We start from the raw sequence: 25,183 nt of genomic DNA on the forward strand, positions 1-25,183 counted from the left end.
ACCGGACAATTTTAAAAGTGCCTTGGGGACAATTCTAAAATGATCTTGGGGACAATTTTAAAATAATTGTCAGGGTGACAATTGTCCTGGAGACAATTTTAAAATTGTCCTGGAGACAATTTCAAAATTGTCCTGGGGGCAATTTTCAAAATTGTCTTGAAGATAATTTTTAAATTGTCCTGGGGACAATTTGTCCTGGGGACAATTTGTCCTGGGGACAATTTTAAAATTGTTTTGGGGACGAAAATGTTTTGCTTTTATTGATTGGAGTTTTTAGGAAATTATTGCACGTTTTTTGCGCACACCTTCCATCTGGTGACGTCACAAGTGTACATTTTTATTCAGTATTGACGTGTTGCCTTTGAGAGGAGCTCTCTTTAGCTGGATCGTTGATGAAGGAAGTACAGAAAACTCTTCAATGATCTCCTTTTCATTAGGCAACACCAACGAAATTACGATAAATATTATTCACGTGCTATAGCCTTATACGGGAGTTGTTGTACTTCAATTTTTCTCGTCGCTTCGCCGTTTCCAGGTTTGTTTGCCATCGTTTTCTATAGCACGCTTCTTTTTCCGCTTGCACGTTGACGCAAGACTTTGTATTCGGAGCGCCAGCCCCCCTTAGAGGCGTAGCAGACGCTTCCCTCTCTCGATCTCATCTCTCCTAGGCAAAGAGAAACGACGAAAGGCTGCGAATGGCGGGCAAATTGCAACACGATGACGATTAGCCGCAGCGGTGAGAGATACGAGGAAAATGAAATATAGATTTTGTCGAATTTTTATATAAATAGCAATTGCTCCAATAACGATTTGAGATGTGTCAATCTCTTTTAAAAAATCCATTGTGACTCTTGTTTGAGGTTAGCACGTATCAATGTTTTCTATGCTTACATGTGACAGGTGCCTATAGACTCCTATTATTGATCATAAGCCAAGGCAATACTTTATCCACTGCGAGGTCGTCAGACTTTTTCTTGCTGGGAATATTTATTAATTGTGTGGGCGTAAATGCAAATGAAAGTGTACGATTAGAAATATTATGTTTTGCTTTTATCTCTTGGATTTTTTAGGAAATAATGGCACTTATCTTTCTCACGCTGACGGTTACACACCTTACGTTTGACGCCAACCTTTACTCTCATCTTCAAAAGTAGATACAGTTAATCAATAGCGCAGTAATATTTTGGATTCCGTACTTTCGCAATATATGATTTCCCGTGGTGTTCATTGCAACGTATCCTTTTGCACATGCACGTCGATCAAGCGGACAACTTATCTCGAGAGCAACCCTTTCAATACACGCGCACATAAGCATATGTAGTAGGCATGCAGTGCCACGCATTGCTGGAGTTCATAATTTTGTTCTAGTTTTAGATAGTGAATGTTATTGGTGACTATAGCGCCTTTTCCCCCTTCCATGCTATATCATTCGTCGGAAGGGCGTTGTCAACAACTTCAAAACAATGACCTAAAATAATATTTGTGAAACCGTGTGAGATATCAGAAGAGACTCTGCGCGCGTCGAAGAGAAGTAGCTTATTCGGCTTGCTATAACGGCGTGCAGCTATCTGACGTTCTTTTCGTAGGCATATAACTTGAATTAGTCATCTGTGTGTTTAGCCTGACTCAAGATCGACGTCTGCTGGTCTTACCCTAACCGTCCTCCCAAACCGCGGCCTCGCGTAAGTCCGCTCTCCTGATTATACAGTCGCGTCAGGTTTTATTATTATAGTCCGTCCTTAGTGAGCTATAGCCCCGCTCTTCTCAACCGATTGAGAAGGAGAAACAGCAGTCCAATTGAACTTGACTATACCGCGTTCAACATTCCACGTGCGAATCCGAGTCATGGTCAAGCGAATAGGATTTATCATCGAAGGTGAGACACGCGAGGGATCGTATTACGTAGAGGCAAGGAAACAAAGCCCTCCATCAGGGGGGAAACCAAAGCTCTCCCTATAAACGCTCCTAAAAATAGCCCATAAGATGCGTTCCATGCATACACGTTACTAGCTATGATAACATTGTTTTGGTAAGACGAACGATTTTGTGCGTCGTTCTCGTCTTTACGTTGCTTCTCTGGTCGACGACCGAAACGACGACAACGACGCCAGAGATTGAAACACCGACGACACTCGTTGAACGAGGTGGTGACAGTTAAATTAACCTATAGATTATTTCTATGTAGTGTCGACATCTCGCTCTATCTCTCTTTCATAGTTCCTAGTCAACCGCCTGCTAATTTGACCGTCACTTCTCTTGATCCTTTCTTACATCGCAATAGCTGTATGAACTGTATTCGCGTTGAATGGGATCCTCCTCCGGTGGAAGATCGCAACGGAGATGTCATTCTTTATGAAATACACTACGTTGGAGAAGAGTTTGATACGAATCCTCACACACGTACGGTTAATGTGAGCGGTGACGTTCAGTCAGTTCACGCTACTCTAACTGGCCTGGAGGAGTACGTGGTTTATGACGTCAAAATCCGGGCTTACAACCACTTGGGTCCCAGTCCTTACTCTTCTGTTCAGTCTGTTAGAACGTATGAAGGTTTGTAAAATAAATTGTCAGAAAATCAATAGATAATTGATTAACTCTTAGTTCCGCCTGCACGTCCAACGGATCTTTTCTTTCTAAACGTCACTTCAATTTCCGGCGTAGATGGTCTGGTTGATCTCAAAGTGACGTGGTCTTTATCTCCAAGAAATGTCAATGGTTTGTTCGCGGGATTTCGCGTTGGATACCAATGTTCTTCCGATAACAGTTCCATGAACAAAGAGGTGCACGGCCAAACAACGTGTTGCCATGACGATCGTCCTTTCGTGTGCGCTTTGGCAGAAAACATAACCGAACATTTGATCACCAACTTGACAAGGTTTTTTTGTTTCTTTACTTCATCTCCTTGACGCTCTTACATTTTTTCTAGTTAATCGTGGTACAACGTTTCTGTTTACGCACTATCTAAAGACTACTCATTAGGATTTCTATACGTGAGCGGTTGGACGTCGAGAGTCGTTCTGACAGCAGAAAGCAGTAAGGCAAACTAAATGTACGCATCATGTTTAATTATTAAGACATAGAACCGACCGGCGCTCCCCGGAATATGTCCGTGGTCGATATCGTCGGAGGAAAGGAGCTATTAGTGGAGTGGAGCGAAGTGTCGTGCACCGAAATCAATGGATTGTTGAAGGAATACGTCATTTACTATCAAAGAAAAAGCAAAGCAAGACTGCTACATGTTACTGCATCTCCAGATTCTACAGTACGACCTATATCTAAACTAATAATCCAATAATCTAACGGGCTTTGTATAGAATTTCACTATATCAAACTTGGAGCCTCTTAACGAGTATTCAGTGTGGATGCGAGCTGTCACAGGAGCGGGAAAAGGTCCTCTTACTTCTATAGTCAAAGCACGTACAGCTCATCCAGGTAAAGCGTCTCTTTAATTAATTTAACAGCTAAGTTAGGTGTGTACGTTTTTAGTTTGCCAATGTTTTTTGCCTGGATCGTTGAACGAAAATTGAAACCTGACGACCGGCCAATGTTCGTGTCTCGTCGGCGCATACGGACAGAACTGCGACAGGTGCATTCGATCACTAAAACGATTTGACAACATCACCAAATGTCTTAGTAGTACGAATCATCTTTAGTTAGTTGGTAACACTATGTCATCTTGTTTTCTATAATAGATGAAATTAATATTCCAAAGCCTTCTGAAACACTACCAGGCACAGGTAAAACTTGGACATCGTTATTTCTTACACACTCTTACACGTGATCATTTAGCTATAGCTTCGTCGGTAACAGCGCTGTTAATCCATCGTACTTGTAATTGTTATTGTCTGCGTGCGAAAGAGACGTCGTCAGGCAAAATTGGAAGTCATTCAGCTACAAAAATTACAAAACCAACGCCAAACTCATTGCCTCATGAAGTGGCCAACGTACGACGACTTCCAATTCAGCAAGAAACGTCTCAAAATTGAAGATGAACTCGGCGAAGGTCAATTTGGAAAAGTCTATTTTGCCTGGGCAAAGGGAATCGTCAAAGGCGAAGAGCAAACGCGAGTTGCAGTGAAAACAATGAAGCAGGGGTCGTCGCAAGAGACGGCCGAAGATTTTCGAAAGGAAATGGAAATCATGATGGACTTTGATCATCCAAACATTGTCCGTCTTCTGGGAATCTGCACGCGTGACGAACCCCTCTATCTCATCACTGAACTCATGAAACACGGCGATTTGAAGGCCTTCATTCGAAAGGCGCGTCCCAACGAGACGCATCCGCGTTCTCTTCTGTCCATCGTCCAACTGGTGGACATCGCCGCTCAGGCGGCCGCCGGTGTCGCCTATCTCGCCTCGCGTCTGTTCGTTCATCGCGATATTGCTGCACGAAACTGTCTCGTCGGCGAAAACGATAATCAATTATCAGTGAAAGTTTCCGACTTTGGAATGGCAAGAGATATTTACCAAGAAGAGTACTATCGTCGTAAAGGCGGTACGATGCCCATTCGATGGATGGCCCCAGAAGCGATAACCGACGGGAAATACACAGTCGAATCAGACGTCTGGTCACTAGGCGTTCTTCTATGGGAGATCTTCGTCTTTGGGTATCAGCCTTATTTTGGCAAGAGCAACGAGCAAGTGATCGGTGGAATTCTTCAAGGTAGCTTAAGTTTGGAGTGTCCTTCGCTCTGTCCCAAGTCCGTGTATCAGTTCATGCTTCGCTGCTGGGAGAGAGATCCGTCGGATAGAATCAAGTCGAGTGACGTGGCGAACGCTTTGCAGGCTATGAGAGATATGGGCGACATATCTGCGGGTCATTTAGATGTGTCGTCGACCGCATCGACGTCGGAGGATTACACACCTATGAGTTCTTTTACTCCTCCCAACTCCAAATTTGAAGAACAACCTTTATTGCCTCAGTCGAATAACGCTTACTACTTGGATATGAGTGGCGGCAAGGCTCCTTCAGCGTCGAGTGGTCAGAAGCGTTATGTGAGTGCGGAGCCGAATAAGAAAGTGCCACTGGCAGGTACCAGTTACGTCAACGCTACGGCGCAGGATTTGTCCAATTCTCCTGCGAGTTATTTGAATATTGCCTCGACCCGATCAAAGATGCCAGTTGAAGACGATTACACGCCAATGAGTTCTTTCGCTCCTCGTGGCATAGAGTTAGATCCAATGAATAAAGAAGAAGTTTCCTTGCCAGATATCACTACTATGAATGACGGCAATCCTTTGCGAGATGCGCCCGCGGAGGCGAAAGAGAAGAAGAAAGAGAAGAAATTGTCATCTCTGAAGTCGACTACTTACGTGAATGTCATGGCCAGCACAGAGGACTTGGATTCTGCAACCCAAACAGGTAAGGATGATCCTAGTGCTTGAAAATCAGCCGTGCACGGGTGTTTTGTCTGAGCTGACAACATCACTTGTAGAAGGTCATAGTTGACCTTGCATACAACAGCAAAAAATCGTTAGATAATACATTTCATGCTGTCAAGTGTTTTAGACAGTAGTCGTTTTTTTTGTGTATTTGTGTTTTCAGATAGTAAATAATACTGTAGCTCTATAATGTGTCGATTTTCTGTCAATGCGTGCTTAAAACGATGTCAAAATTTGGGCTTTTTTGATAGTGTTCCTGGATTCCTTAGAAGTAGCAGCGAGTCTGAAAGAAATGTTTCAGTTTTTACTCCACAGTTCCCTACCGGGATGAAATTAGATAAAACCCCATGTCCGGGTTATTTTTAATTCCCGTTTGTTCTACAAGCTGCTACGTCTTTTTCCGTCTTTTTAGCCCGTTTGGCAATTGCGATTGCTTCGATGCGGCATTAAAAAGGTCTTAGCTTGTCTCTACAGCATTGGCTGGCCAAGCTATGCCTTCGTTCGACTTCTTTCTCGTTCTCGACTTCGAAGCGACGTGCGTCGAGCATCGAAAGATCGTTCAAAGCGTCTACCAGTCATCTAGCAAGATTCCAAGGCAATTTCGTTGCAGGAGATTGTCAAATTCCCCGGCGTTTTCCTCAACTCAAGATCTCTGCAAAAACCGAAGACTTTTTTCATTTTTGTCCAACCGAGAGCAAATCCAATTCTCACGGAATTTTTGCGCAAAGGTAGTCATTAGACTGATAGTCTTTCTTTTGATACCTAGGAAAGATCGCCCAAAAAATTCCTATATCCATTGTCTTTATTTCGGAATGTAACACTGACATTGTTAATACTGTTTCAATGGTCAAATTGATTGATTGACTGTTGTCGAGTTTGAGATGACGACAATATCTATTGGTCCGTTCCTTCAGATCTGCGACGGCACCTAACGGCGCTGGGTTTTGGTGCTCGGAACGCCAACGCTATAGGCAAGAGTGATTCAGTTAACCAATATAGCGGCACATTAAGTAGCCCTAGGCCTGTAACTGCGCCATGACTACCTACAACTAACTGGATCATTCGCATTGAAATTTATTCAAAATCTACGTCACGAATGTTATACCTTAGCACAACCTCAGTGTATGCGATTTCAATCAAAAATTGAAGCCTAGTCGCGGTCTTCAGTTTAGGAAAAGACAAGGCGAAACATTTCAGTTTCATCTTTTCGAGCTAGCGGAGCACTTCATTAAGCGAATGGACACTTCAATTCGATGTTGTCTTCTTGAACCGAAATTTTAAATACCTAGAAGCAACTTGTGATGATGTATCAACCAGCTGAAGAGATTTTGTTTAGTGATTATTTGACATGGCGCATGTCTTTGAAACCAGATGCCGTAATTAGTTAAGAGCGCATTTAACTGACGCAAAAAGTAAATCGCGCGGCGCATGTCCACGTACTCAAATTGCGCTCAATTTTTTATTTCAAATACGCATAGCGATTTTTACAGTATGTTCATGCCAAAATCTTATCTAACGTCACCACCATCCTTTCTTTCCTTCTTTTGTTGCAGTGTGCCTTTCGGAGCGTTCTGTACGTCTTCGCGAAAAAATTTTCTTTGACTTTTTCGTCGCACGTTCAATCTTCATCCCCACCTGAAAATCAAACTCCTATTAGTCACTGTAAAATAATTTCTGTACGTACCTTTTCTGAATGCGTTCGTATTAGCGTTACCCGAGCTACACCGCGGGGAGGTTCGAACGCTTCGTAGCTCATGGCAGCCACCGCAAAGCGATGACCACCGGTTCCAAAAAGTTTCGGGAGAGTATATTGACCTCATTGGCCCCCTCAAGCAGTATCCGCCTGGATGGGTAGTCGGCCCCTAATACCGAATCCCCCGGCGCGACGATACCTGACCACATTGGTAAGCATATAACTAAGAACCAGGGCTTCTGAGGAGGAGAGCGGCTGACCACCGTTTGTAGGAGTCGACAGGAAAGGACGTGCAATGCCTGAATCGAAGTCTCCTGAGCCAGATCATCCGCAATCTAATCGCTCCAATTGGTGAGATAAGTGCCGGCAACCAGACCGCTTGCGACACCCCCTCCGAGCCGTGACCGCTTCGCGGTTCCTGCTTCGTACCGTCAAGTGAAACATTTGAAACAATTGCAACAATTACTATCGCGCGCTAGTGTAGCCATAGATACCAGCTCCTCCTCCCACCTTAAATCGTCCGTCGAACGCGTCCAGAGACGCTTTCGGTCATCGCTTCGCTTTTTCCAGGTGTTCAACGACCATTCGAAGAGGTTTATGGGGTTTTGATAACCCCGAAAACTTCTTCGAATGGTCGTTGAGGAAGAAAGTCGACAACGCGAAACTGGACGCCAGCGAAAGCGATCAGATAAGTTTAAGGCACTTTGTACCTACTGTTCCAGGCTTTCTCGTTTCTTCGGATGCAGGGGGAACCTCAATTCGGACTTTCCTGAGGTCATTGACGTCGAGATCCCTGCCTATTTGCCTCGGAACGGCTAGTCGTCGCTTATCATCGTTCATAGCATCTATTCTGCACTCGAAAAACGCGATTCGATAATCTGGTGGGTATATATTATTTAATTATTTTATTTAATTATTTTAATTGGCTCTTATGACCTGTTTTTAATTTATTCAGGTCGATGATGATACGGACGTAACAATGCTTGGATATGCTCTGTCACAGGAGGGGCGGCACATGCGAAAAGAACAGACAATCACACAATTAGATAAGTATAAATCATGCAATCATACAAGTAGAATTCACTGTTCGCTTTCTGGTTTCTTAGAATGCTTTGCGATCCACTGATCCTTGGGAAGTTGCCCCAGCGCATTGGGGCAGTATCTGTATCCATTGCAACGGAAGTGACCAGTCGTCGCGTTGCAGGGTTCGAAGCAGACGCTGCACTCGTACGCCTTCCTCTGTTTTGGTTTTCCCGCAGCATTCTCAGCTCGCCTTCTCTTTCTCCACTCCGTCGTACGACTCAGCCTTTCTTCCTTTAACAACGCGTCTGCTTTCGTCGGCTCGACTGAGTTGACTGTCACTGCTCTTCGCTTTTCTGCTCTTCGCTTTTTTCCTAAAACGTAATTTAGTTCGTGACTTGCTGTTTAAAATGTATGGAGTAAATTAATTATTAATTAATTAATTTAATTAATTAATTAATCAATATTAAATTGTGTTTTTATAGAGCTATATTTACATTTTTCTTACCTTTAACATTTGCTTGACCGCTTTTGTCTTGAGGTTCGTCAAATTCAACTGGGTCATGTGGAATTTGTTCAGGAAGGTTGGGTCGGGGATCAAGAAGACGTTCTTCTGCACGCAAGTTTGCAGATGGTGGGGTGATGCTCTGCAAGCATGAGCTGATCTGTTCCTGTCTTCTTCTACTCTTGTACCATCTGGACAGGGTTGTTTGATTTATGTTGTAGAGAGTCAAGCCGGAGCTGATTAGCAGGAAGTTGTTGCAAATTTTCCCACGGTAAATGGCGTATTTTTTGAGTATTCTTTTCCAGCGTGACACTAAGGTGGTATGGCCATCCACTGTTTCTCGCCTTGGCTGAGTTATTTCTCCGCAGAGACGATAGCAAATTAATTCAACCACCCGACTCTTTGCGGGACTCATTGCTGGCTCTCCTCCTGAGCGAAAGCACCTGAAATAGATTATGACAAGTGTCAAAAATAAAGTTTGTTAGTAATTTTATTAATTGATGCTATAGCTTACTACCTCTTCAAATGATCGTCAGTGGGAATTCCTGCACGATGTTGTTTTGACTGAGAGAAGCGGCCGTGCAAAGGCAGAGAACTGACGCTGCGTGTAAGTGATTGGCTTTTAAGTCGAATTCCGGCAGATTATTATAAAGTTGTAGAATATTTTCGGCATCTTTTGTTGAAATAGCAAAATCAGTTAGAGACAGGATAGCCTCAACCAGTTTGTCAACTTTATCCCAGTCTGGGATTCCAAGGGAATCCAGGCGGACAGAGCCATCCTAGGTACATATTAATTAATTAATTAATTAATTAATTAATTAATTAATTTCAGGCATTATTCGAGTCAGTTGTTACCTTATCGCCGTCGTCTTCTTCTTCTTCTCTTTCATCATCGTCATCATCATCTTCATCGCTTGATACAAACAATAGTGGTGCATCATGCTCGGTGCCTTCCCCGGCTTCGTTTACTGCATCCTCTTCAGCAATATCATCCGCCAAATCGGCATCACCCTCACCCTCATCCTTATCCTCATCAGCATCAGAATCTTCTACTTCGTTGTTTTCCGCCTCTTCAGTGATCGTCTCAAGGCATTTCCCACTCTGATTGTACAAGTATTGCACTCCGAAAACCTCGCCTGTCCACTTATTTGGTGGATGAAACCACGGAAGCAAAGGCTTGCCAAGAATTTGTTCGCTGCATAGAGAGCATCAGATAAGTACAGTAAATTGATTATTTAGATTTTAACCTTTTTTCATTAAGTTTTGTCTGCAGTTTAATGTCATAGGTTCCTTGACTATTTGAAACCCGGTCGGCGTTCCATCGGCTAATGCCTTCAATCAGGTAAGCGTGCAAATTTCTTGCACTCGCGGTGCTCCCCGGAATGAACTTCACAATGTGGCCGTGAAAGCTTTCTAAAGAGGTCGTTCCTCGAGCACATCGGTAGTGAGGCAAGGCCATTCCCCCTCTTTGTATTTCTCCCACTTTAGCGTACAAGGGAATATCGACTGGGTCTTGAATGCATTTGACGTGTTTTTTTTCTTTCAGCCACACTTCTGTGGCCTTAGGATTGAGAAGTTTGACGCCAAAGCTATCGGCTGCAGGAGCCATAGACAATAGAAGCTCTTCGATGGCTTTAACAATCTCGGGTTCCTCTCTTGTGCGCCTTTTGCAATGTCTCGCCAACTCGTCTCTTGTTAGCGAAGATCGAACAGCCTTTTCTGACGGGGTAACGCCTTTGCTTTTCATCTCATTTGTTTTTGCCTTCACCAGCGCCTTCACGTCGACTGGGTCCCACTCAAAGATACAGCGCGACAGTCTTTTCATGAAAATGGGGTAGAGAGCGTGGTTTTCACTTTGGCAGGCAAGAGCAATACGTCGCATAAAATGCCAGATATCCAAAAGCACAATGAGTTCAGGCCAGTCGTGAAACAGTGCGTTCAACCTTGAGCCTCGGCGACCGCAGCAGTCCCTGTCTGTGTACAGAAGAACTGGAGCAGCTACGTTTGCAGCCTTGTAGCGCTTCATGAGACCATCTGCAAGCGGCTGTAACGCTTCGGATGATTCTGATTCGGTGAGGACGCATTGCAGTATTTCACCTTTTTCATTGCCAACATTTGTTGCCCACTTGGCCGAATTTGCGTCCTTTCCACGAAACTTCTTACAAATTTTTGCAGTTGAGTCGATTTTGAGGATTGATCCGAATGTTGAGGTTAGAGCTCGTAGTACGACAGACATCCGACTCCAAACTTGCCTTACATAGGTCTCCGTAAGCCACCTTGCACCTCCCACTTTCGCCGGCGGCGGTGGCTCTTCATAAGAGCAATCGGACGATCCTATCATTCCCAGTACACCTGATTTGTGGCGGTCGCAATCAGTGAGGTAGGTAAGGGCACGTTGCTTCCATTCCTCGTCGTGCATTTCCCGCAGATTTTTGTACAGGACAAAAGGGCTGTTGCCGAGAGTGCGGGAACGGAGAAAATTCAGAACGACCTTATCACATGCGTAGATCAAAGACAGTACACACGGAAAGGTCTGGCGGATGTAATCCGGAAGCTGTTCTAGAACATTCTGATCGCATGCCTTGTAGATTTTGTGGCAGCGTGGGCACCCCATCCACTCGTACGCCAAGTAGTAGAAGTCCTTCACGTCAAGGACCCTTCTCACTCTTGCGTGGACCCCTTTTGAATGCATTTCGATTTGACAATTTGGGCAGGTAAACTTGAAATTTCTAATTCTTCTTGGCATCCACAAGAAAAGACGTCGCAAGAAGTATCTTCCAGGAGAAGGTTTGCTTGTCGAAGTAAGCGGCACTGCCGGGGGAAGCCACCATTCCTTAGTTATGTTGTCGATTTGATGTCCTCTGGATTTAAACAGTTCCTTTCCAATCCATTCTAGATCGGCGTCAGCGACGCGCTCTTGCCACGCTTTGGGACACCTATCCTTGTAAGACTTGACTGGCTCACTCTAAAACCAATATGATATTTTTGTCAGCATGTTCGTACAAGAGATGCGCTTGAAGTTGCCAAAGACGCTCTTCCTGCTTTCCCGGCTGAGCTAGTAGATTTGTTTTTCTCCTGTTGTACCTACAACAAGCATTCAAAGTCACGGCTCGGGTAATTCAAAAACTCGCGATTACTCTTACCGGATAATCTAGCCTGATATTTGCCAAATCTTCGTCCGCAATCGAGTCAAATTCTCCACTAGCGGGCGTCCCGGAGCCTGAGAAATTGGGCGAGGTGGCGGCAGCAGCAGCGGCGGTGGTGGCGGCTGCGGAGAGACCAAGGGCCTGCTACATGAACAGGTAACTTCCTTCAGACTCCGACACACGTGTTCTCTCACCTTAGGCTGTCGGGCGTGATAGCCGCATTTGCACGCTACCGGCTTTCCTAGCACGTCGATGTCGTGCGCATTTCCGTGTTTTGGGCAAGATTTAATGCGCTCGATCTTCTTCGCGTACTCTGACGCTTTAGGCGGTAGTTCTCCTCGTCCAAACGAGCGTTTCTCCTCCGCAAAACTTTGTAGCCTCTTTTCCCACACGTGGGAGGGAAGCGCGCGGTGTTTCTTCGACATTGCAGTGTTGAAAAGGCAGAAGCAGGATAAGGAATTCAGCACGAGGTTTAGCACGAGGACTCGGAAGTTTGTAAACAAAAGAACGCATGCGCCCTCTAGCTCGGAAATGCATAATGTCCTGAATTTGTTTTAATCTGCCTAAATATTAAAACTAACATTAAAGCTAAGCTCTACATCATGATTTTACTCTTTTTTCGCGTTCTATCCCTTGTGCAGAACGAGCGGAAGTGGTACAGTGCGCTACTTAGTCACATGACGTGCGACACCTGTTAGCGAATCGCGCCGTAGCGGCTTAAAAAACGTCGCCCGTTAACTGGCAAGGTGCGAAATGCTATAAGAACCTTTTTTCCGCCTTCTACTTTATTTTTAAACTTCTTTTCCTTCCTTTTTCTTCTCCCCTCTTTTCCCCCCCTCCACGGTACGTTTTATGCCCCAGCCTGACCGCTCTGCCTAACGCAGGTTGTGCTCGTTTGGCAACAATAAGACTTATAAGCGATCTTTCTGCTCAGTGCGTGAACCGACCGAAGCCCCCCATCGCCCTGCTTACAGGCTCCGGCACGGGATTAATCCGTGGGCCACGCTGATCCAACGATCCTGACTGCCCTTTTGCCAATCTCCCGAGCCAGTCCGTCAAGGATGAGACGCAGATTCCTCCGCGCCGCACCCACCCTAGGCCTCAACTGAAGGAAAATCGGTGTGCGCGTTGCTTTTGAACAGCGTAGCCCCACCCATTACTCTCATTGGTCCGTCAAGGTCACGTGGGTTCACCTAGCGCTCTCATTGGTTTCTCTGAATAGGTGCGAAAATATAAACCGATTCCAATACCGGTTTGACTGTATGTTGCGTCATGATTTTAGTCAGCATTTCTATTTCTGGCAATGAATGACGTAAGCTTTCTCGCCTCGAGTTCAAGATGGTGGACGATGCCTCGTGTTCGTCGTTTCTTTTCCACACAGATTCTCGTCTTGCGTTTCGGTTAGATTATCGTAGATCGGCTTTCGCGGTCTTGTCCTCGAACGGGACATCAGGAATCGAACACGTGATTTCGAAGAAGCAACGAAGAGTGGCGTAGAAGACGAAAACGAGCGATTTCGGCGACGACGACGGCTTCGAAGCTAAGGAAGAATGCAAGAGACGGCGTTCGGTAAGCGTCTAAGCGATCGAGAGCCCGTTTGTCGCGATAGAAAAGGCGATCTCTCCACGCGACCTTCGCGGATCACTTTCGCCTCGTTTTTTCGCAGCGATCTTCAACTACAAAGCACGATGCGATCAAGAGCTCACGCTGAAGTACGAAAAAACGGCGCAAAAATACGAACAGGTGCGCTTTGGGTCCCCGAAACAATTATGATTCTGTTCTTCGCGAATTTCGACTCGCACGAGCCATTTGACAACGCGAGGCTGTTTTTCTAGCGAATTAGAGTCGATCTAACGCGTTTAAGTGGGAAATCCGCGATGTGATGATTTTAGAATCTCTGAATTTTTTGTCATTTAGGTCTTTTTTTCCGATTCTACATATTTTATTATGAATCAATGGGATTCAGTTGCCTGTGTGATCTCGCAGTATGAAATTGACTTTACGTTTTATATGTAATATTGAATTTTTTAGATGTCGTGTACTTTCTGGATCAATTCCTTCATCCGTCAAGGTAACGAAGACCATAGAGTGTTATTTGAATCTGATTTTACTTTGTTTTCAGTTCTTTTCTCTCCTCGACGCTTGGATCAATCCGACGATATCAATCAGAGTGGGAAGATGCAGCCGAAGTAGGCAAAGAGAAGCGAACAATAGAAGGGTGCGAACTACGAGGAAATGGCTTATGAATGCGACTCCCCGATGAGCAGTCAGGGAGCGTGAGGGAAAAAAAGCGACGTCGTATTTTAATTATTTATTTTTAGGCGATGACGTCATTGGCTTATTTCGGGGTTCCGGATATTCGCCTTGTGGAAGGGATCGCCGTCTGGTGTTACCATGATGACGCAGAAACCAATCGAAAGAGAAGATATCAGGTATACAATTGGGACATGAAGAATATTTGGATGTTGATTTATTTTTATAGGTCGTACGCGTGACACTTTTACTTCTCCGAAATTGCGATTTTCAGACCTCGTCAGGATGTCATTGTATACAATCTTTTATCAATAATAAATATAACAATCTTCATTTTATCAATTTCAGAATGTCCTGTTGTTGGTCGTGCAGATTCCAAATACTTTACAGTCGGCGGTAGAGTGTCTCACGGTTCAGCTGTGCTCTGATTAAACAGTCTCCCAGCACGCTTCACGGAAAGAACTTTTTCATTTGCGTTTGCGGAAGACTCGGCTTGGTAACGACGCCATCTGGCGTTTTTCATAGCCAGATGGCCTGGAGTAAATAAATATTTGTGTGTCTAGCCAGACTCGATTAGAGAGGAAGCGATCGACGTCTGCTTGTCATACCCTTACCGTCCTCCCCAACCGCGACCACGCGTACTTCGGCTCTCCTGCTAGCGCGCCAAAATCCCCTAATTGTCCGCACCTGCATTCGTCAGGTTTCATACTTTGTCTCTAGTGAGCTAGCCCTCGATCTTCTCGCCTGATTGGGTACGGGAAACGGAGGTGAAGCAAGTTTGACTACCGTGACGCGTCAACTCTACGTGCGAATCAAGTCATGGTCGAACAGATTGGACTGTTCGTCGAAGGACAAGGTGAGACACACGAAGGTCGTATTACTTATAGGGGGCATTCCATACACGTGACTAGCATGATATCATTGTTTTGTTAGGACGCGCGGATTTGCGCGTCGTTCTTGTCTTCACGTTGCTGCTTTTGTCGACGACTTCGCAGACGAATGAAACGGTGCCAGGAGCAACAAAAACAACAACAAGAGCAGCAAAGTCGACACTTGAACCACTTGCGAAACCAGGTAATGGCCGAAAGAGAACGGTCAGATAGATAATTCATATTGGCATTGTAATTCCGTGATTGACCTTCTCGTAGTTCCTAAAGCACCGCGTCTTTTGTCAGTTTCTCGGTATCGTGCCGGCTGGAGTCCGGCTTGGCTAATCATTCGTTGGGAAACTCTCTCGATCTCCAATCGGAAGGGTGCGATTATTGCTTATGAGGTTAACTACGTAGGAGACGAATTCGATACCAACATACATTCTGTCAATGTCAGCGGAAGCGTTAATTCTTTGATTCTTTCTGGCCTGGAAGAGTACGTAGTTTATGACGTCAAAATTCGCGCCTATACAAGCGTTGGTCCGGGTCCTTTCTCTGCGAATCTTTCTGAGAGAACTTACGCAGGTTTGTAAATGAAAAATATTTGTCATTCTTATTTAGTTGTTCTTTAGCTCGTCCTGCAAATCCGGTTGTTCTTTCTATCCAGAACGTCAGTTCAAGTTCAAGCATTGACGGTCTGGCTGATCTCAAAGTGACTTGGTCTAACCCGTCTCCAAGGGATGTCAATGGATTGTTTGTGGGAATACAGATGACTCTCAATTGTTCTTTCCACGGCTACTTTAGTAATAGGCTTTTCAGCAGTTACGATGAAGCTTCTATTCAAATGATGTGTGACTGCAATTATCGTAGCGAAATGAATTTCTTGAAGAACGGAACTGAGTTTGTGATCACCAACTTGACGAGGTTCTAATCTTTATCTTCTCTCCTTGATGCTCTTAGGACTTGCTTCTAGTTATTCGTGGTACAACGTTTATGTTTACGCACTATCTAAAGACGAGTCATTAGGATATGTATACGTAAGCAATTCGACGTCTGACGTTGTTTTGACAGCAGAAAGCAGTAAGACAAACTAAATATACGCATTATATTTAATTATTAAGAAATAGAACCAACCGGTGCTCCACGGAATATGTCAGTGTTCGATATCCCCGGAGGAAAGGAGCTATTAGTGAAGTGGAACGAAGTATCGTGTAACGAAATCAACGGAATGTTGAAGGAATACGTAATTTACTATCAAAAAGAAGGCGAATCATTAGTGCTGCATGTTACCTCATCTCCAGATTCTACAGTATGACCTATACTTAAACTAATAATCTCAATCTAACGGGATTTTATATAGAATTTCACTATATCAAACTTGGAGCCTCTTAACGAGTATTCAGTGTGGATGCAAGCTGTCACAGGAGCAGGAGAAGGTCCTCGTACTTCCATAGTCAAAGCACGTACAGCTCAGCGAGGTAAAACGTCTCTTTAATAAATTAACAGCTAAGTGTTAGGTTTGTACGTTTTCAGTTTGCGAATGTTTTTTGAATGGATCGTTTAACGAGAATTGTAACCTGACGACCGGGCAATGTTTGTGTCTCGACGGCGCATACGGGCAGAACTGCGAAACGTGCATTCGATCACTAAAACGATTTGATAACATCACCGAATGTCTTGGTACGAATCATCTTTAGTTGGTTTGTAACACTATGTCATCTTGTTTTCTATAATAGATGAAATTGACTATACTCCTTTCAACTGCCTCGATCCTCCTCCGAGATGGCCACGTGGGTGCAGCGACGTGGCTCAGCCGTCGCGGGAGCCCACTCCTCTTCACGTCAGCCCAACGATAGTCTCCGGTAGCACTGCTGTACGTAACCGCGTCAAGGTGTATTGGAACGGTTGGACGTGCTTCTTCGCCTGTCCACTAACGTATACGTGGAAAGTCTATGTTCTTGTTCTTGAGAGTCAAGGCAGCTTTCTCAAGAAGCTCTCTCACTTTATTAATTCGTACCCTATCAGGAGTCAGCCCGTTCCTGATCCCATTCAAACTTATGTTCCTTCCGGAATGAATATGATTGAATTGACGGTTACTCACGGTTCCTATACGTCCCGCGTCGTTCGAAGTTACGTCTTAGTTGACAAAGCGGAAGGCTCTTCGGTTGCAATATCGACTCGTCATATGCTTCACTTTTCGTCGACTACTGGTAACTCACACTGGCAAACGGATCGAAATGGACGACATCTTAATGTTAGCTGGGAAAATCATTTTTACAACTCGTACATCAAGACGAATCCGTCACTGCTGTATCGCATTGAACGACTCCAGACTGGCGACGACTTTATCGTGTCACCGCTCTCGTTCTCCGGCATCCCAACGTATAATGACTCTGGAATCATGTCCTTCGAAGTGACTCTTTATCAGAACAACTCTCTAATTGCGTCTCAAACTTTCACTGCTGTGGAACAGCGCTGGGTCTATCTTCTTCATTCGAAGCCTTTTCAATCTGGCGAAACTTACCGAGTAGATGTAACCGCGATTGATGTTTTTGGACACCAAGCGCACAGTTCAGCGTTGTTTTACACGGACTTTACTCAGCCGACGATCTCCGACGTTAACATATGGAAAGGCGAGCATAGTTCAATCAGAGATTTAGATCTTTGCTTGAGAGAGGGAAATCGATCGGTCTACACTCTCGAAGGGACCGCAATGGATGAAGAGAGCGGAATCGAAACGATTGAGTGGAAGAGTTTAACGACAAGCGGCCAAATCGATTCACAATCTCAGGTGAGCGGCTCTTTAAAATTCGTACGATTGTAGCTGATAGGATCTGTTAAGCTACAATGTCGCGATCGTGACAAGTTCTGCTATTGCGCTCTCGACGGTGTTTGTCGTTTGAAAAGGTTCAAGTCTGAGCTTAAAGGATTTGAGGCGTCTTGGAACGGCAACGGGTTTAACCTGCAAATTCAAGCGACTAGCCGATCTGGATTGAAATCCAAGTGGGAAAAATTTACAATTTCTGCACCAATGACAGCGACAATTTCTCCTACACTCGAACGCTTGACGTCAGCTAGAAGAGCGATTACGGTTAAATGGTCTCTAAGCAGCTCTTCAACGAGTTTTCTTGTGTTTGCTTGTCAGAAGGATTTAGAAACGGCAAAATGTGTCACTTGTTTCGAAGTCAGCGTTGACGAATCGCAGCGTGAAGCCCAGGTCGAGGATTTAAGACCTGACACTATATATCAAGTCCAAATAGAAGCGTTTGAGGGCAATACCTTTGGGTTGAGTGCACCCAAGGAGACGAAGACGCAAGAAGACAGTAAGTGTATTATTTAATTAGAGAGAATTTAGTCAATTTTTCATAGGTCCGGAAAGGAGTCCTATTGATATTGCTGTTACGACTCGACCTAATAGAATAGCTCAAATTGCTTGGAAACCACCTGATCTGTTTTATCGGAATGGCGATATCACGGGATACAAAGTGATGGTCGAAATTGAGAAAGAAGGTCAGTGGGTTTTGGCCCAAGCCGAAATCGGCGTCGACGCACCTCACACGACCACGGCGGTGAACCATCTCCCCTCGGGACAAAAACTTCGAACGCGAGTGAGCGCGGCAACGGCAATTGGCTTCGGGCCGCCGTCAGCTTACTACGACTTCACCACTCCGGAAGACGGTGAGAAGAGTATACACATGATTTTTTTCTCTACATGCAATTAATAACTAATTGTAGTTCCCGATGTGTCTCCGTGCAATGTTTCGGTGATTGACGCTACCAAAAGCAGCGTTACGATTTCTTGGAATGAGATACCTAAATATAGTCGTAACGGCGTCCTTCGCGAATACGTCGTCACATATTTCGCTCAGAAGTTCGACGAGCCGGAGAAAACTGTTGAGGTGCGTGGAACGGAAACGTCGGCTACGCTTAGCGGTCTTTTACCGTACACATCTTACGTCATCAAAGTGAGCGGTAGAACGAACATTGGCCCTGGACCGGTCAGTGACGGTCTTATCGTGCAAACAAGCGAAGGCGGTAAATAACGACAATTTTAATTATAGAGAATTTTCTTTTTGTTAATTTTTTGTGTAGTTCCTGGGCCTCCTTTATTAAAACGAGCTGACGCTGCGAGTGTGACGGCGATCTCAGTGAGCTGGAAGGTGCCGTCGAAACCTAACGGCAGGATATTGGACTATCGCTTTTTTGTATTGTACTCGTCAAATCGTTCCTCTGCGGCCGATTTCACGGATCAAGGAAGCGAGAGCAACACAATCTTGACAAACCTTGTCGAAGGAACAAACTATTCAATCTACATGCGGGCGAGAACGTCGCAGGGATTAGGCGAACGAACCGAAGCCGTTTACGTCGCAACTTTAAAGCGAAGTTAGTCAATAAGTTGTTTACTTTCATTATATACTCATGCGTTTGTTTTAGTTATTGGTGCTCCACAAGAGTTGAATGCAACGTCTAATACGTCGGATAGCATTTTAGTGTCGTGGCTTGCTCCGTCATTTGGCAACGGCTCGGGCTACGTCAACATCTCCCGCTACGTAATCATGTACGGTGTCGCAGATGATGGGAAACAGAACGTGACGACGACAAATGAGTTTTACGTACTCACGGGTTTGTCTCCATACACTTACTATCAAATTGAAGTGAAGGCCGAAGGTGGCAATGCAAGTGCCGTCACAGTTGCCTATACACTCGAAGGAAGTAGGTGTTGTAGCAGGGGCTAATAATAATGCATGTGAATAATATTTTCTTTGTCACAGCTCCCGGGCCGCTTGAATCGTTTCGAATTTCTGACGTCGACGAGTCGTCCGTCCTTCTCAAATGGGAGCCGCCCAGTTCTCCAAACGGTCGAATAGCTTATAGATATTGCATTGCTGAAACGGCAACAGGATTTCGACAAGACGTGGATCTGCTCCCCGGCCAACTTGACTTGCCGGTTGGCCGATTCTTTCGATGGAAAGTCTCCAACTTGACGGGATACACAGAGTATCAGTTCTCCATGCGAGCCTTTAACATTCTTCACAATTTCAATGTAGGTCCTAGTTCTGAGCTACTTGTCATTCGCAGCAATGAAGGAAGTAGGATCTACTGACAACGTTGATTATTTTTTTTGATTTGATTTGGGGTACATTTAGAGCCGGGTCCTCCTGATGCCGTTCGTGTATTTGCAACGAGATACGCGTCTCTAATCGTCTCGTGGTCTCCGCCGAAGAAACCCAACGGCATTATAACTGATTACGAAATTTCCACGCAGTGGGCTAACGAAACGGGAACGCCAAAAACGATAACAATTATCCACGTGATCGACGTGATCAATGCAGAGGCGCGATTTCAAAACGTTGAAGGACTCCAGTTCCCGGTAAATTATTCCGTCATTGTACGAGCAATCACATCATCGGGAAGGGGAGCGGCTAGCGAGCAGATATTCGAATTTTCAAAATTTCTAGATCCTGAACCTTCGTATCCGGGCAACGTCAATCATATTAATCTTACGTCAACGTCAGTAACGTTAATTTGGGAACGACCGTGGCACTATCAGGGTCTGCTGAACTATACACTTAGTGTTACACAACTAGACGGACCTACTTCATTCACTAAGCGAGTTGTCAATAAGGATAAGACTAGTGCAACTGTTGAAGAATTGCTGGCAAATACGCTTTACTCCGTTAAGCTTGTTGCCGGTTTTGCGGACGGGTCGCTCGGAAGTGCCTCTGATCTTCATGTCTTTCAGACACCTCCATCTGGTAAGATAATATCAAAGACCTTTTTTAAATGGATGCTTTCTTTACATTGTTGTTTAGCTCCGTCTTCTGCTCCGCGTAATTTCACTGTTATTCGAACGGAAGAAAGCTCCACTCTTCTTCTGAGTTGGATTGCGGTTTTGAAATCTGATTTGAACGGCGCGGTGTGCAACTACGTTGTACGGTACTCTAAGAAGAATATTCCCAATGCCGAATGGTCTATAGAAGATATTAACGCTGGAAATCACGAAACGCTGCTTCAAGGACTAGCGCCGTATACCGAGTATCACGTAGAAATCGCTGCAGAAACATGTGGTGTCAGTGGGATAGGGCTTTACGCTTCTGGAAGAAACAGAACTAGAGAAGGAGGTTTGTTATTTATTTCTTTGTTTAAATAATCATATCTTTTGCCAGTACCTAATGCACCTGACATTTTTTTGGTTGAGCGGAATTTGACGTGGATAAAAGTCAAATGGACAGTCGAGCCTAATGGAATTCTATTTCGAGTAGACGCAAAAATATCGTTTGTTCACGATGAAATTTACAATACGTCCGTATACAATACTTCAAAGGTGACAGGCGAAGCGGAATTCTTTGGTCTGGAACCATATCATCCGTATACCGTAAGTATTCGAGCGTACTCCGGGCGAGGAGCGGGTTTGCCTGGGACTCTACTTGTTTTCACCTGCGGTGAAGGTACGCATCGGTTCACATAACAATTGGACTACGTTGTTTAATTAATTAATATCGTTTGTCACAGCTCCTCGATCTGCGGCTCTCAATCTTACGTGCGAACATCTTGGCGATAATGGAACTGAGATTCGATTGAAATACACGGACATTCCTATGTCTGACTGGCGTGGTGAACGTCAGGGATACCGTGTCAATTTGTTCAAAGGAAACGAAACCAGCGTTAGTCAAGTTTATAATGATACTACCTTGTATGTCGGAAAATCGGTCGACGAATCTAATATCGTAGAGATTAAAAAATCTACCGTTGACTTCGACCAGTGGTACACGGTAACTTTGCAAGCTGAAAGTGACTCTAAGTGCAATCGAAAGAACGTCGGCCCGAGCAGCGATCTTTGCTCATTTTTTATTCCAAATTTAACTAAAACACTACTTATTTCAAAGCCGACTGAAAGACTATTTATTTCACAGCCGACGTCAGAAACACTTTTTGTTCCAAAGCCGGCTGAAACAGTACAAGGCACAGGTGAAAACTTAAACAGCGTTATCTTATTCACCTTTCTTACACGTGATCATTTAGCTATGACAATTGTCATTGCTATAGCTTCGTCAGTAGCAGCGCTGTTAATCATCGTACTTGTGATTGTTATTGTCTTCGTGCAAAAAAGACGTATACAAGCAAAATTGGAAGTCATTCAGCTACAAGAATTACCAAACCAACGCCAAACTCACTGGCTCATGAAGTGGCCAACGTACGACGAATTCCAATTCAGCAAGGAACGTCTCAAAATCGAAGACGAACTCGGCGAAGGTCAATTTGGAAAAGTCTATTTTGCCTGGGCAACGGGAATCCTCAAAGGCGAAGAGAAAACGCGAGTTGCTGTGAAAACAATGAAGCAGGGATCATCGCAGGAGACGGCTGAAGATTTTCGTAAGGAAATGGAAATCATGATGGACTTCGATCATCCGAACATTGTTCGTCTTCTGGGAATATGCACGCACGACGAACCCCTCTATCTCATCACTGAACTCATGAAACACGGCGATTTGAAGGCCTACATTCGAAAGGCACGTCCCATCGAGACGCATCCGCGCTCTCTTCTATCCGTCGCCCAACTCGTGGACATCGCCGCTCAGGCGGCCGCCGGCGTCGCCTATCTCGCTTCCCGTTTGTTCGTTCATTGCGATATCGCCGCACGAAACTGTCTTGTCGGCGAAAACGGCGATCAATTGTCAGTGAAAGTTTCCGACTTTGGAATGGCGAGAGATATTTACCAAGAAGAGTACTATCGTCGTAAAGGCGGTACGATGCCCATTCGATGGATGGCCCCAGAAGCGATAACCGACGGGAAATACACAGTCGAATCAGACGCCTGGTCACTAGGCGTTCTTCTATGGGAGATATTTGTCTTTGGATATCAGCCGTATTTTGGTAAGAGCCACGAGCAGGTGATCGACGGAATTCTTCAAGGTAGCTTGAGTTTGGAGTGTCCTTCGCTCTGTCCCAAATCCGTTTATCAGTTCATGCGTCGCTGCTGGGAGAGAGATCCGTCTGATAGAATCAAGTCAAGTGACGTGGCGAACGCCTTGCAAGCTATGAGAGATATGGGCGACATATCTGCGGGTCATTTAGATATGTCGCCGACCGAATCGAAGGTGGTGGAATGCACGCCGATGAGTTCTTTCACTTCTCGTGGCACCGAATTAGATCCAATGAATGAAGAAAACGCTTCGTTGCCAGATGTCATTACTATGAATCGCGGCAATCCTTCTTCGCCGAGCGATCAGAAGCGTAATACGCACGCGGAGGTTTCACAGAAAGAGCGCGAGGAGGTCAACAAAAAGAAGAAGGAGAAGGCACTGTCCTCTCCGAATTTGACAACTTACGTGAATGTCATGGCAAGCACAGAGGATTTGGATTCTGCAACCAAAACCGGTAAGGATGATCCCAGTGCTTGAAAAATCAGCCGTGCACAGGTGTTTTGTCTGAGCTGACAGCATTACTTGTAGGTCGAAGGTCATAGGTATAGCACCCATTTTACCGCGCATGCGACAGCAGAAAATCGTTCGGTAAAACACCACATGCTGTCAGGTGTCTTAGAGAGTCGTCGAATTTTTTTGCGTACTGTATTTGTGTAATTTTTAGATACTAAATAATGATGTAGCTCTATTATATGTCGATTTTCTGTCTATGCGTGATTAAAACGATGTCAACATTTGGGCTTTCTTGATATAGTGTTCCTGGATTCCTTAGAGGTAGCAGCGAGTCCGAAAGAAACGTTTTGTTGCTTGATGCAGTTAGTTTCTTCAATTTTTACAGTTCACTACTGGGGTAAAATTAGATAATACTCCACGTCCGGGCTTTTTTAAAATCCCGTTTGTGCTACAAGCTTCTACGTCTTATTCCGTCTTTTTAGCCAGTTTGGCAATTGCTATTGCTTAGATTCTGCATTTGAAAGGTCGTCGCTTGTCTCTACAGCAATAGCTGGCCGAGCTATGCCTTCGTTCGACTTCTTTCTCGTTCTCGACTTCGAAGCGAAGTGCGCGAGCATCAAGATCGTTCAAATGGTCTACCAGTCATCTAGAGAGATTTGTTGGAGGATGTCGTTTCCCCCGGTATTCTTCTTAACTAAAGATCTCTACAAAAACGGAAGATTTTTTTCATTTTTTGTCCAGCCGACAGCGAATCCAATTCTCAAGGAATTTTTTGCACAAAGGTAATCATTAGACTGATAGTCTTTCTTTTGATGCCGAGCAAAGATCGCTCAAAAAAATCCTTATCATTGTCTTTATTTTTCTAACACTTACTTTGCCACTTCTGTGACATCCCGGGTTTTGTTGCTTTCATGAACGTAATCGAAAAATGATGGCGTCCTTGTTGCCAGTTGTCATTGTTTCGTGTTCCATCTGCATCAGATGATAATGAGTGCACAGGAGGCGATCGTGCGTTCGTTGTAATTGTGCCGTCGTCACGTCCCGCTCTCTTTGACGAGTATATTCAACTTCAAAATGACGTAGTCAGCGACATATAATTGACGAGTAATCACTGTTATTTGATACTAATGAACTTCTACCTACACACGGACACTCCTCCAATGTCCGTGTCAATGACGACAATATCTTCTCCACTGGACTGATCGTTCTTTCAAATCTGCGACAGAACTTACCTGTGTTGCTATAGGAAGCAGTGATTTGGTTAGCCAATGTAGCGGCACATTGAATAGCCCGGCATGTCACTGCTCAACTAACTAGATCATTCGCATTGTAATTCATTTAAAATCTACTTCACAAATTATATATAATTAGCACAATCTTACGCGCTAATATGCGAGTTCAGCCAAAAAGTCGCAGCATTCAGTTTAACTTAAACAAGACAAGGGGGAAAATTTTCAATTTCATTTTTTAGAGCTGGCGGTATATTTTAACTTAACGAATAAGATTTTCAATTCAATGTTGTCCGCTTTCACAGAAACTTTAAATAGCTAGCAGAAAAGTGTGATGTTGTATCAACTAGAAAAAGGTTTTATTTAGTGATTATTTGACAAGGTCCATGTTTTTGAAGCCAGTCAGATGCCGTAGGTCGTTAGGAGCGCATTTAACTGACGCAAAAAGTAATTCGCCCGGCGCGTAGACACATACTCAAATTGCGCTCAATTGATTTATTTCAAATACGCACAGCGATTTTTACATTATGTTCATGCCAAAATCATATCTAACGTCGGCACCATCCTTTCTTTTATTCTTATTTGCTGTGTGTCTTTCCGAGCGTTCTGCACGTCTTCGCCAACAAACTTTCTTTGACTGTTTCGTCGCACGTTCAATCTTCATCCCCATCTGAAAATCAAACTCCTATTAGTCACTGTAAAATGATT

The 25,183-nt window shown here is 44.5% G+C and overlaps 4 protein-coding genes across 8 annotated transcripts; all 4 read left to right on the forward strand.

Annotated features, from left to right (window-relative positions):
• Positions 1–1,211: 1,211 nt before the first annotated feature.
• LOC136192049 (contactin-3-like) lies at positions 1,212–2,828 on the forward strand. The gene is made up of 7 exons (XM_065980543.1): positions 1,212–1,531; positions 1,587–1,682; positions 1,733–1,876; positions 2,035–2,144; positions 2,218–2,550; positions 2,602–2,715; positions 2,765–2,828. Exons 5-7 carry the CDS (start codon positions 2,286–2,288, stop codon positions 2,770–2,772), a joined length of 387 nt encoding a protein of 128 aa, XP_065836615.1. The 5' UTR covers positions 1,212–1,531; positions 1,587–1,682; positions 1,733–1,876; positions 2,035–2,144; positions 2,218–2,285; the 3' UTR covers positions 2,773–2,828.
• Positions 2,829–2,943: 115 nt separating this feature from the next.
• LOC136192295 (insulin-like growth factor 1 receptor) lies at positions 2,944–5,385 on the forward strand. The gene is made up of 5 exons (XM_065980828.1): positions 2,944–3,033; positions 3,081–3,262; positions 3,315–3,432; positions 3,487–3,737; positions 3,790–5,385. The coding sequence occupies exon 5, from the start codon at positions 3,931–3,933 to the stop codon at positions 5,383–5,385; it is 1,455 nt and encodes a 484-aa protein (XP_065836900.1). The 5' UTR covers positions 2,944–3,033; positions 3,081–3,262; positions 3,315–3,432; positions 3,487–3,737; positions 3,790–3,930.
• Positions 5,386–13,209: 7,824 nt separating this feature from the next.
• Positions 13,210–14,395, forward strand: LOC136191978 (uncharacterized). Of its 2 annotated transcripts, XM_065980423.1 has the most exons (8): positions 13,210–13,315; positions 13,413–13,489; positions 13,664–13,731; positions 13,778–13,817; positions 13,869–13,964; positions 14,068–14,178; positions 14,229–14,292; positions 14,348–14,395. In XM_065980423.1, coding segments are annotated over exons 1-8 (477 nt in total). In that variant the 5' UTR covers positions 13,210–13,296; the 3' UTR covers positions 14,350–14,395. The 2 variants fall into 2 exon arrangements, 1 of the variants encoding a protein (XP_065836495.1); XR_010671075.1 differs by lacking the exon at positions 14,348–14,395 and having other exon boundaries at positions 13,869–14,178; positions 14,229–14,337.
• Positions 14,396–14,755: 360 nt separating this feature from the next.
• LOC136191710 (uncharacterized) lies at positions 14,756–23,515 on the forward strand. 4 transcript variants are annotated; one of them, XM_065980098.1, is made up of 21 exons: positions 14,756–14,855; positions 14,933–15,073; positions 15,148–15,453; positions 15,501–15,792; positions 15,842–15,948; positions 15,996–16,177; positions 16,229–16,346; positions 16,402–16,548; positions 16,605–17,659; positions 17,711–18,191; positions 18,238–18,546; positions 18,604–18,903; positions 18,961–19,251; positions 19,303–19,581; positions 19,641–19,958; positions 20,016–20,624; positions 20,682–20,990; positions 21,036–21,317; positions 21,382–21,837; positions 21,892–23,247; positions 23,322–23,515. In XM_065980098.1, exons 1-21 carry the CDS (start codon positions 14,819–14,821, stop codon positions 23,333–23,335), a joined length of 7,389 nt encoding a protein of 2,462 aa, XP_065836170.1. In that variant the 5' UTR covers positions 14,756–14,818; the 3' UTR covers positions 23,336–23,515. The 4 variants fall into 4 exon arrangements, with proteins under 4 accessions (XP_065836170.1, XP_065836169.1, XP_065836171.1 ...); XM_065980097.1 differs by having other exon boundaries at positions 21,892–23,515; XM_065980099.1 differs by having other exon boundaries at positions 16,026–16,177; positions 21,892–23,515.
• Positions 23,516–25,183: the final 1,668 nt, after the last annotated feature.

This window comes from Oscarella lobularis, chromosome 10, assembly GCF_947507565.1.
Source record: "Oscarella lobularis chromosome 10, ooOscLobu1.1, whole genome shotgun sequence".
Taxonomy (NCBI): Eukaryota; Metazoa; Porifera; class Homoscleromorpha; order Homosclerophorida; family Oscarellidae; genus Oscarella; species Oscarella lobularis.

Bases quoted from the DNA above. Each gene is read 5' to 3' on its own strand.
- LOC136191710 (XM_065980097.1), top strand. From the start codon at position 14,819: ATGGTCGAACAGATTGGACTGTTCGTCGAAGGACAAG. The intron at 15,074-15,147 runs GTAATGGCCGAA...ACCTTCTCGTAG, and splicing joins TGAACCACTTGCGAAACCAG to TTCCTAAAGCACCGCGTCTT. The intron at 18,904-18,960 runs GTAAATAACGAC...TTTTTTGTGTAG, and splicing joins CGTGCAAACAAGCGAAGGCG to TTCCTGGGCCTCCTTTATTA.
- LOC136192049 (XM_065980543.1), top strand. From the start codon at position 2,286: ATGAACTGTATTCGCGTTGAATGGGATCCTCCTCCGGTGGAAGATCGC. The intron at 2,551-2,601 runs GTTTGTAAAATA...ATTAACTCTTAG, and splicing joins GTCTGTTAGAACGTATGAAG to TTCCGCCTGCACGTCCAACG.
- LOC136192295 (XM_065980828.1), top strand. From the start codon at position 3,931: ATGAAGTGGCCAACGTACGACGACTTCCAATTCAGCAAGAAACGTCTC.
- LOC136191978 (XM_065980423.1), top strand. The intron at 13,732-13,777 runs GTATGAAATTGA...TGAATTTTTTAG, and splicing joins GTTGCCTGTGTGATCTCGCA to ATGTCGTGTACTTTCTGGAT. The intron at 13,965-14,067 runs GTGCGAACTACG...ATTTATTTTTAG, and splicing joins GAGAAGCGAACAATAGAAGG to GCGATGACGTCATTGGCTTA.